This window comes from Chenopodium album, chromosome 20 (genome assembly GCF_948465745.1).
Source record: "Chenopodium album chromosome 20, dcCheAlbu1.1, whole genome shotgun sequence".
NCBI classification, from domain to species: domain Eukaryota; kingdom Viridiplantae; phylum Streptophyta; class Magnoliopsida; order Caryophyllales; family Amaranthaceae; genus Chenopodium; species Chenopodium album.
In genome coordinates, this window is record NC_137853.1 from 30,183,496 (window position 1) to 30,195,471 (window position 11,976).

Here is an 11,976-nt window from a genome sequence, read left to right on the forward strand (position 1 = left end):
AATACAAACTTCTCCTCTATATAAACACTCTCTTGCTCCATAGACTTTGTTCTTTGCACCCACTCCTCTTCACTACAACCATACTCCATTGCTTCTTCCATTCCCTCTTACACTCTTCCTCTCTTGCTCGCTCATGCTATTTCTCTTACAATGTCAACATATGAAGAAGACAAACAAGAGGAAACCCTCCAAAAAATAAAAGAGAAAAACAAGGTTGATGTGATTCAGTTTGGGCTAAGAACAGCTGCACTCGCAACGTCGATAGCAGCTTCTTCCATAGTATTCACTTGTAATCAAACTGCCATTATATTTGGAATGCAAATGGTAGCCAAATATAGCTACTCCTCAGCTTTCAAGTATTAATACTTCCGAATTTTGGTTTATTTATATTTTCATGAATGTTTTTGTTTTTTGTGCATAAATTTTGATATGTTCTGTTTTTGGGCAGGTTTTTTGCATATGCAACAGCAATAGCAAGTCTGTTTTCTCTTCTTTCCTTGATCTTCACCTTCATTCGACCGCGAATTGCATCAACTAAAGCTAATCACCATTTGTTCTTCTTCTTGCATGATCTGGTAAACAAGTTTTTAAATATTTCAATTTACTTAATTATAATTATTAGACTATCCACTAATAAATAAATGGAAAAAAAAAAAAAAAAAAAAAAAAAAAAAAAAAAAACAACAACAACAACCATTTACCTCCATATAAGTAGTAAATCAACTTATATCTACTCATAGTTATCTTGGTTAAAAAAGGGGAAATTCCCTGTTTCTTCCTTTTAAAAAAGATTCAGCAATTTGTTATAGAAATATACAAGTTACATTACATACTTGTATACTTGTATATTGACATACTTTGATTAAATTTCAACTTTTAAAGAATCCATCCTATGATCCCTAGCATATTGACGAGCTTTTTTTTAACACGTGGCAGGGTTATTGCTAGTGACCAATAGTGCTTTAAGCTTACAATAAATTACATTGTAACACACACAAAATGCCACACATCTATAATATCTGGTTCAAAGACTCCAAACTCAATAAATATATTGGTTAATGTTACAATATTAACGCGAGTTTATATATTTAAACTAACATAGAAAGACATTTTGTTGGACGGGGTGAATAATGCAGGTAACAATGTCACTATTACTAGCAGGGTGCGCGGCAGCAACAGCCATAGGGTACGTAGCGCAATATGGTTATGAACAATCAGGCTGGATGCCAATATGTGACCATTTTCATAGCTTCTGCCACAAGGCCATCTTCGGCATAGTCTTTGGCTACTTCTCTTGCATCATCTTCTTCGTCCTCACCATCATCAACGCTACCAAGTCTATTACTAATCCTCACTATTTTCCTTCTCAAATCTAAAATAAAATAAAATAAAATTGTTGTTGTATACATAGAATGAACTTATAATTGTAAGAGAATGTATTAATTATGTTGTTGATACCGCGGCTTGGTTGTTGATGAATGATGATTTCATTAGTAAGAAACACACTAATTAATGTTGAACTTAATTAATTATATCATAATGTTTCTATAAATGTGATTTGGTAGGTCGGTATATTTGTTACATTTCCGTATTAGCAACAAAGTAAGTTTCTTAATTACTTATATATAACTTGGGCTGTTCTCTTATATATATTTTTCAATTTTGTCGTGTAAGAAATAAATCAAAAATTGCATTTCAATGAAATTCATAAGTTTGTTAGGCATACAAATAAAATTGAATTAAGTGTCGTATATGTAAAATCTTTACTATTTCAAGGTAGAGGGTGACATATATATATACAGAGTTTTATTCTTTAAGCTAATGTAAATGGTACATAGCATAACTTGGGGAACTCTTTTTTGGGGTGCCAGTTGTTTTTATTAGTTCATCACTACTATAAATATTTCCATCCTGTTGGAACTAACTTAAATAAGGGTTTAAACTTTTTGGGAATTATTGACCTTTGATTAACAAAGTTATAAGGACAGTACAAAATTTCACATAATTATTGTTAGAGTCAGTGAACTATTGATAGGTAAAAGGCTAGGAGTACACTAAGTGTACAAGATTCCTTTTGTACACCACCAATAAAAAAACGCCAACTCATCAATGTAATAATGGAAACTAAAAATAGAAGAGGGAAAGGAAAAAAAAAAGAAGAGGGAAAGATGAGCGCCAAAATTTTCAGCCTAGGCGCCATTGTGAGGAAGGTGAGCGGCAAAATTTTCAGTGGGTGCCAACAATTAATGGATAATACACCATTAATTTCCCAATTAAGCATCAAAATTTCCCATCTTCTCCCCCAAAATTTCATCTTTTCCCCCAAAATTCCTTGGCGAAGAACACATCCAATTTGAATAAGGGAAGAATTGTGATGAAATTATTCAAGTGTGGATATTAATTTCGTCAATCGAATACAATTCGCATGTAATCTTGTTAGTTGCTGAATTATTTCATTTAAAATTCCTAGTTTGAGGATTTTGATAATTTAGGGTTTTCATTGCTTGATTTCGAAGTAGATGATTTTTGGGTAAAAATGAGGTTTTTATAAAGATTGAATTGAAAGGGTAAATCGTTTAGATTAATAGATTGATTTGTATGTTGTCTTTGGTTTTGTTTCTTGTGAGATGTTATTTAATTGAAGGAGTTTTCTGGGTTCCATTGTAATGGAAGCAATTGTTAAATGGAATCGAGGTTTATTTGTTGTCAATAATTTTATAGCATCTGTTTTTTATACGTAGGATCATTTTGTCAATATTAAATTAAAATATAATTTTATAGTATCTTTTTTTATTTTGTTGAATCTGAAATAAATAACAGTAGTGTGTTTGACATTGTGGCAGTGAAATGGAATGCAAAAATATGTCCCCTCGTTTGAACATTAATCTTAATGAAGTGATAAACGATGTGATTAGCTCAATCGGAGATGCAGATCGAATCAAACGATGTAACAGAAGAAGAAGCAACAATTCATGCCATTCGATTATTAATGAAGAAGCTGAGGTTACTAACATTAGTAATGAAGAGATTAAGGTTGAGGTTAATAACAATATAAATGAACATGATTCTCATAATCGGTCAAACGGAGAAGAACAAGTCAGTCGTACTCCGGCTGTGGGTATGTATTTTGCAAGCGGTGAAGAATTTACAAGGTTTTTCCATATGTATGTCTTTGAGAAAATGTTTGTATTTGTATGAATTAGATATGAATCAGTAAGACAATATTTAAATTGATCCTGTTAATACCATTTTGATGCTGTTTAAATTCGGAAAGATGTTGTTTTATGGAATTTGATGCTCAAAAATGCGGAAAGGTTTTGGGTTTGTAGTAGGAGTTTCATAATTTTAGATTTAAAGAAACCAGACCTCGAACTGTTTTATTGACGATTCGTAACATTAGTATTTAAAAGTACTAATTTATATTAGGACGTTACTATTTATGGGTAATAGGTGAATGAAATATAAAATGCAAACAAAAATAATATTAATTGGTATATTGAATTTAAATTAATCATGATTCAAATTGTTTTATTGATAATTAGTATCATTGGTATTTAAAAGTCTAATTTAAAATGGGAAACATTAGTATTTATGGCTATTATGTAAATGAAAACTAAAAATAAAACCCAAAAAAAAATGGAGTAACGTAGTTTGGATTCGAACACGGATCACTTATACATAATAGGAAAGCATTCACCAACTACACCAAGGGGTATCAGCACATATATTATCGTATTATTTATTTATTTGTACTATTTATATTTATGTCAAATATATTGGATGATTCTATTAAAGACAATATGATTCCTTAAATGGTAATAATACACTTATTAATATATTATGATGATTATTGTATGTTGTTGTTTGGTTTAATAATGTGTTTCAACAAAAAAAAAAAATAAATAAATAAATAAATAAATAAATAAATATATTAATCAAAGTGAGATATTTTAATAGGCGGTCAAATTTAAAATTATTTCAATTGCACACCGTCATTCGCTAAGGGTTTGTTCTCTTCGCCTTATAAAAATAATTTTTAGGTCTAATAAGTTCAGATTAGTTCAGATAAGTTATAATAATGTCCAATAAGTTAAGTAAGGTCTAATAAGTTACATTAAGTTAAATAAGGTCTAATAAATTTCAATAAGTTCTAATCAAGTCTAATAATAAGGTCTAATAATAAGTAGGAGTGTCCATTCGGTTTTTGGTTTGAATTTAGCCCAAATCCTCCGATCCGAAATAAATTTCGATTTTCAATTATCAAATCCAACCTGATCTGAAACCCTCACCAAATACAATCCGATTCAAACAGATTTAAAATTCGGTTATTTGGACTTGTTACGAGAGTGCAAATTAAAATATGTTGCATATATTTTGGGCCTAATGCGATAATAAAATTAAAATACAATAATATAAAAAATTAATTCTTAAAAGTATAGTTGTACACGATTAATAAAAGTATTGAAAACGTAAGTAGGTTACATGATAAATAGTAATAATTATAATAATATATAGTTTAGCATGATTATATTAACAATACTTATTCATAAACTAACGATTTCATATTTAATTTATTTCGGTTTTTTTGGATTCAAACAAGGTCAATCCAATCCAATTCGAACGTCCGAATTTTCAAAAAAAAATTCAATCCAATCCAATTCGATTTAAAGTTCGAATCCGATCCGAATTAATAATTCAGTTTTGATTTGATTAAATTTCAAATTTTAATCCGAATGATGGATACTTGTACTAATAAGGTCCAATAAGGAACAATAAGTTCAAATTAGTTTAGTAAGGTCTGATAAGTTCCAATAAAGTATAATAAGTTTGATAAGGTGTTACAAAGTTCAAATTAGAACGGGTGAAGTAGGCGATTTGTATGCAAAGTAAAAGAGAGCGGCTATGTAAGACAACCGTTCTCTTTTCCCTCTTAAATCATTCTAAAAATTTTAGAAGAAAAGAGAACGGTTCTTACACACAACAGTTCTCTTTTCTTTTTATTTTATTTAAAAAAAATTACCACCTACAATTTTGCATGTCTACGAAAGATTTACATCCAGATTTCATATTGAAAACCAAACCAAACCAAAAATGGTAGTATTGGATATACAATATTGAAATACCATAATTAAATTATTCATCTTATCAATTATAATATCAATACAAATTACAACGACTAATAATAAAGGAGGACAAATTAGAAAGCTAAACAAAATGTATGACCGAAGAACTGTGAGAAATTCTTTCTTCTTCCTCTTATAAATCTGCATCAAAAAGAAAACCAAAGGAGAAAATCAAGAAAAATAATCAAAATTCATGTATGAATAACTACAGCAATTAAATCTAAAATTCATATGATAGAATTATTAAATATCAAAAGTAGTTAAGAGTATTCTAGCAATTTGAGACCAACATGATTTGCTCTGTTGCTCATTTCTTCACTAAAAAATGTAAATATGGTATCAAAATGCTGCCAAATCAACTAACAAGAAATTTCAACGAAAATAAAGTACAACGAAAACCCCCAATTCAATTTCTAGACTTTGCATGCGAAAAAAAAAGCAACTTCTACTACATTTAAGCATAATTTGGCGAAGTACTTACATTAATTATGAGGATTGAGCAAAAAACCGAAATTATACAACAGATTTGAGCAATTTTGAGCAAAAGGTGAGCAAGCTTGAAGAGAAAAGCAGCAAAAAAATTAGCGAAAAGAAAGCGGCGAGATGAAAAATGACGAGCTGCAATTTTTCAGGGTTTAAAAAATCCAGAAAACACGATTAGCAATCTATATCTTCATTCGTTATTTCCACAGATAAATTAGAGGGGAAACATTAGGAAAGAGAAAAAAAAATTAGATTTCAGAAAAAAAATGAGGTGAAAAAATCGAACAATTTCCCAATATGTTATTGAAAAATAAAGAAATTATTAGAATAGTGTTCACCTAAAATTATTTTTCAATTTAGTGTCCATGTAGGTTCGGAAATTACGAACCTAATTTTTTTTAATAAAATCCTAATAAATATGTATACCATCAAATTATTATTATTATTATTATTTTTTTTACACAAAGAGGGTTTTTTTCTATTACTTACTCAAATCTTAATCAAGGAAAACATCAGAGCTAGATTACAGTATGTAGGATTTCTTCAAGCCAAACTTTCATTTATGCATATAAGATATATCTTTATCAAGTCAAACATCAAATTTTTTATCTTAAATAATGCTTACGATATCTTAATTATAATTAGCATTGAGCCTCATCATTAATGCTTTTGTATTTTATTAATAGTAAAAATGGATATATGCACTATGGTGTATGAATATGATGTAGTAATATAAATGTTTAAAAATTTTCTAGCATATGCTGACTTGCGAGTAATCAATAAAGGAGCATAACTGCACAAAGCAACTAGCTTAAGGATGTCTCTAGCAATGATATGACCAAAGCTAGACATTTCATGCTTCCCCTGCTTCAAATAAGTGAATTGATTACTGCAGTCCGTTTGTAGCATATTTGTTATGGATATAAATTGTCAAAAAAATATGTAACATGAAACATCAATGTTTGGAACAATGGTTAATTAAAACCCTTAGAGAATAGTATTGAGACTCCAATGATTTTTTTTATTTAGACTTTAAATATGAAGCGATAAAAATTAGGTTTAGAGTTTTCCAATCCTAAGTGAACACTACTTTGAGAAATATTTTAAAGTGAACACTATTTTAGTAATTTCTTTATTTTTTAGCACCAATTTAGCAAATCGTTCGAAAAAATCTGACTTTTGTTTTTTTTTGGGATTATATACTATATTAATTTGGGTAGGTGAAAGGATAGATAAATTTGAAATTCAAAAGTTGAAATTTAAAAACCAAGTTTGAAATTCAAATGAAAATGAAGGTGGCCCACAAAAAAAGAATATTCTCAATCAACCAATGGGAAACTTGTGTACAAAATTCCTTTTGTACACTAAGTGTACCTTAAATTGCTCCCCTATTGATAGAGTACATAAATCGATTTTGGTTTTAACAATCAGCTTAAATTTTTTGTTGCGCTGGTCCATTCTCTAATACGATATTAAGAGTCAGCGTGGCACAAAAGGTTACAGATTCAAATCTCATTCACCCCTACTTTCACGTAGAATAGTTTGCTCCCAAAGGGATCTCTTGTGGGGAGGGAGTGATAGAGTATATAAATCGATTTTGGGTTTCAATCATGCTCAACAAAATTAAAGATGACCTTTTCTTCTATCTATTAATGAGTACTACATTCTTTTCGACCTTTTGTTATGAAATTTTCTCTGTGGAGGCGGATGCACTATGCTTGGTCGGTGCATCCAGTTTTCTTTAAAAAAAAAAAAAAAAAAAAAAAAAAAAAAAAAAAAAAAAAAGCAGAATGAACATTTAGTAGTTCAGTAAAGAACATATAATTGTTTTGTAAAAAACATATAGCTATTTTATAAAGAACATCTAGTTTTATATGCTTTTTTGTAAATCTAAACAACATTTATAATATTAGTAAAGAACATGATAATATTAAAGAACATTATTCATATAGTAAATGTACATATGGTATAAATGATCATGTATGTATATGAAAAAGTACATTTTACTGTATTATAATGTACGTACATTGTATTATATTCTAATTAACATATATGTTATAATGTTGGTTACATGTTTAATGTACATTGTATTATTTGGATCATGTAAGTATATGAAAAAAGAACATTTTAGTGTATTTTAATGTACATTGTATTATTTGGATCTACAACTTTATCTAAATTTGTCTATTTGCTTGCTTTCTTCTTCCAAAATGTATTAATTGATCGATCTTCTTCAAGAACTTCATTTTATTTCTCATTGCAATAAAAAAAATTACATCAAAATCGCAATTAATTCCCAATAAAATCAAATATTACAATTTTCAATCAAATTTATAAAGAACAAACACTCAAACTCAAAATAAAGAAGTATGAATGTCAAATAAACAAGTATGAATGTCGAATTTGGTCTTACCTTTCATTTTTATATGTCATCTTGAACAATTTTGGACTCAAAATTTAGAATTTCTTAAAATTTTGCTTGAGGTTTGAGGAATTTAAATGGGATTGAACTCTTTGAAGTTTTGTTTGGAGAGAGAAAGTGAATTTTTGGAAAAAAAAATTGAAATGTTTTGTAATTAATGTATGGTAAAAAAAAATAATTATAGTACTACTTATCTATTTCATTATACTACCTCCGTTTCAGGTTTTTTGCAACTTTGCAATATTTTATATCTCACAAATAATGCTCAAAGTTGCAAAAAACATGAAACGGAGGTAGTACAAAATTTCTTTCATAAAAAAATATATATACAAAATTGTTGCACAAAAATCTGATGTACATTATAAATGAACACTATGTTCTTTTATGTATATGTCCATGTACATTATAAATGAACACTATGTTCTTTTATATGTCCATTTACATTAGTATACACCTGCATGTACATTCCGCCTTTTTGTATTTTGGAGCGGATGCACCATGCACATGGTGCATCCGCCTGCACAAACCACCGATTACTTTTGTTACGAGGATCAGATTTTACATTATCCGAAATGGATATATAGATGGTCTTTTATCTGACGGCTTCTAATAATGAGTTAGCAACATTATTCCGAATAGAATCACGGATGGTCTTCTGTCAAACGGTTTCTTATAATGAAATTATACCCTCTAAATTGTTTATTTACTTAATTTCCCTCATTATTATTAATTAGTTCTTTTTAAAACTTTTCACAATAGTGTGCGGACATTTATACCCCTAAAAATATTTGTTTACATATTTTCTCTCACTAGTGCTACTAACCACTAAAGTTGTGATGTAAGGCCAAACCAAAAGGGCTTTCCAAATATTGCTAACTATAGCCCGCGCGTTAGCCATTCTAGCTAGTAGAAGAAAAAAGAGAGTTGATAGTTTGATACACAAAGAAAAGGAGAATGCAGCACATAAGACTAATAGCAAGCAAAGCTGATGTTTGTTACATTCTTGTGTCTTTATTAGACCTATAGCTACGAAGTATTGTCCATATTTTCCTTCCTTTCAAATGAAATTTAGGTCTACCAAAGATGTTATACTAAATATGCATTAACAGCTTTGTTTTATCAAAAACTTCTATTTTACCTATTTTATGTCAAGTAGTATGTTTGCCATTACTTTTCAACCTCATTTTCAAACTAATGTGCATGTATCTATACCAACTAGGCAACTTTAATCATGTATGAATGAGAATTTCACGATTGTAGGTTCGCCCAAACTTGATCTAGTAGTCTGCTATTAATACGACACACTAATCGTCTAGTCTCAAGTGAGATCGGTCTCACACACCCAATTTTATAAGCCACTCGCGAGACCTTGACTACTAGAAATCTAGAATAGTCTATAACTTTACACGTACATAGTACTTTGTATTGATTACCCCTCAGCAACCATGTTACAATTTTCATAAAAATCACTATTGTATTCGAAATAATGTGGTGATGAGACCGATTACGTACTTGTATAAGTTATTGTGTATACGAGTACACTACTCTGTATGTACTTGCAAGGTATGCAATACAGTAAAATGTAACCAATGCGTAAATTACTCATAAAATTTAATAATCTAATGACAAGATCAGCATGAGAAACTCTTTCACAAACACAATGATAGTTGATCACAATTTGCTCAATACAGGTTTAAGTGTTATGGATGTGTAGTGCTCACATAATCACTCATTTGACAAACATGAAGATGGGAGAAAAAAAACCCATTCAGATAGAAGCTTCCTGCATTAGTACAAGCTACATCAACTGCGCGATTTATAAGCTGGAGCCATTGTAGATTGGTTTTAGTAGCGTCAAAATAACAAATTAGAGCCATAACTAGTGAGGGACTTCGTGCCTAGCTATTATCTAGATCGAGAGTACCCTGCATTTTTGAAAAACTTGTGGCATACTCTCGGTAGCAGACACTGCATAAACTGAGACGCTACCAATACAGTATACAATACACAGCATACGTGACATCAGGATAAATCGTGGCAAGCTAAGGCATTACAATTAGTTGGATATGAGCTACTAATCTAATTAACTTCTTTGATAAACAGAACAAGTTCTGCAGAGTACAGGTCAAAAACTACAAAAATTGTGTTTTGCATAGCAAATCAATAAAATATACGCAGTGTGTAAAAGACAGATGCAAGTCTGAATAAATAACAATAGCATATTCGCGTAGACAGTTATTGATTAGAGGCATTGCTATGGTATTTAAGCTTCCTACACATCAAATATTCCATTCATTCTCCTACAGCCAAGTCAGTCTGACCATGAATATATTATATATATAATTTCTTGCCCTGAATCCGAAGTCAGAACAAATCTGATCTTATTCAATGGGGATAATTAAGCTTCGTACCGTGATTTGATAAGTGTTTATTAATGTCGTATAGGTTACATTTTCATATAGATTATTGCATTCTAGAAGCACTCATGTGAGACTAGCGTTGTTTATAGAGTATTGTAATCGTAAATGATAGGTCAACGGCGCTACAGAACGTTGACTGAGCCATGGATGTAATGGAGAGCATCTGTAAGGCTGAGAAAGTGTCCATGGTGGGTGGATTTTGGGCTATTTAGTATTGATGATGTGTGTAAGAAGCTATATATTAATCAGAATTCCCTCCTTCAAGAACAAGGAATAGCATTGAAGGAAGATTATGTGTCAATAACTCCATGTAAGTCTTATCCAGTATTTAATATACAGATAGATTAACATTTCGAATAGATTCTTATGATAAGAAGATACTTGGAGCTTTAAAGGTTTGTTTTATGAATTATGATACACGAAGTATGTATTTGTTTTAATTAATAGTAGATACTCCTCTATTAGTTGCAACAAATTCTACTAGCCGCCGAGCTAATCCAGGCTGGGCTTAGGTTAGTATCCAGGTTGGGCTGTTTGTGCACAGGTTAGTTGTTTTGAAATGTGTATTTGAGCGAGAATGTGGTTCGCAGCTCAAACTTGGCACAACCCACCTTTGGAATTGGGTTGTACCAAGCCCTCACCACGATGACATCGGTTGATCCATGGACCAGACTGGTCTACTTTTGTTGTGGGTAACTTAGCCCAATGGCTATCCATGACTAAAAAGTACTGAATATATTCCGTAATTTACTGTTATCTATTATGAGTACATAAAAGTCACCTATACAAGTGAATATGTGATTTGAGATGACTAAACTTGTTTTATACTTGTCCAGCTAATACATTCAAAATCTTCACTTCTTGGGGAAAAAAAAAAAAAAAAAAAAAAAAAAAAAAAAACCCGTCTTATCAAAATACTTCATATTAAGTATGATGGTATGAGTAAGATTAGGAAAGGGAGAGAGAGATATAAAATCACTAAATACATTCTATGGCCAAAAACACCTTAGAAAGAAAAAAAAATGTCAAAATTCATCAACAACTAAAAAAGCGACTTCCTCCTTCCATAACATACCACAACACAACACAACACAACAATCATGCAAATCAACATCATGAAAATTACTACTCGTATAAACATTACAATAATATTGACGACATTAGTTAGTAGCTTCCTTTTTGTCACCTTTATAATCAAAGCATAATTACAACAAGGTGAGAACCTGGATTACTGACCCCACAATATATGATTCGTTTTCCTCGTTTTCATATGCATATTCTTCAACAGGGTAGGCAGGGGTAGTTTTAACAGGTAAGATTTAGTCAATTATTACAATACAGTACCATAATCCTTTACTTTCTGCACACTTTACTAATCCTGTCTTTCCACTGTCAAAATTAATGTACTACTTAGTCATAATTATATAGTATTAGTAGAGTACAAACAACCCACAAAAAGTAACATTAATGTGTTGGAAATTGCATGGAAAATATACTATTGCACATGTACTTATAAGACATTTGCACA

General features: G+C 30.3%; 1 protein-coding gene across 1 annotated transcript; it reads left to right on the forward strand.

The window, feature by feature from the left end:
- Positions 1-150: 150 nt before the first annotated feature.
- LOC145597007 (CASP-like protein 1F2) lies at positions 151-3,198 on the forward strand. Its single transcript, XM_081653193.1, has 4 exons — positions 151-356; positions 449-575; positions 1,137-1,336; positions 2,844-3,198. The coding sequence occupies exons 1-4, from the start codon at positions 151-153 to the stop codon at positions 3,196-3,198; spliced, it is 888 nt and encodes a 295-aa protein (XP_081509319.1).
- Positions 3,199-11,976: the final 8,778 nt, after the last annotated feature.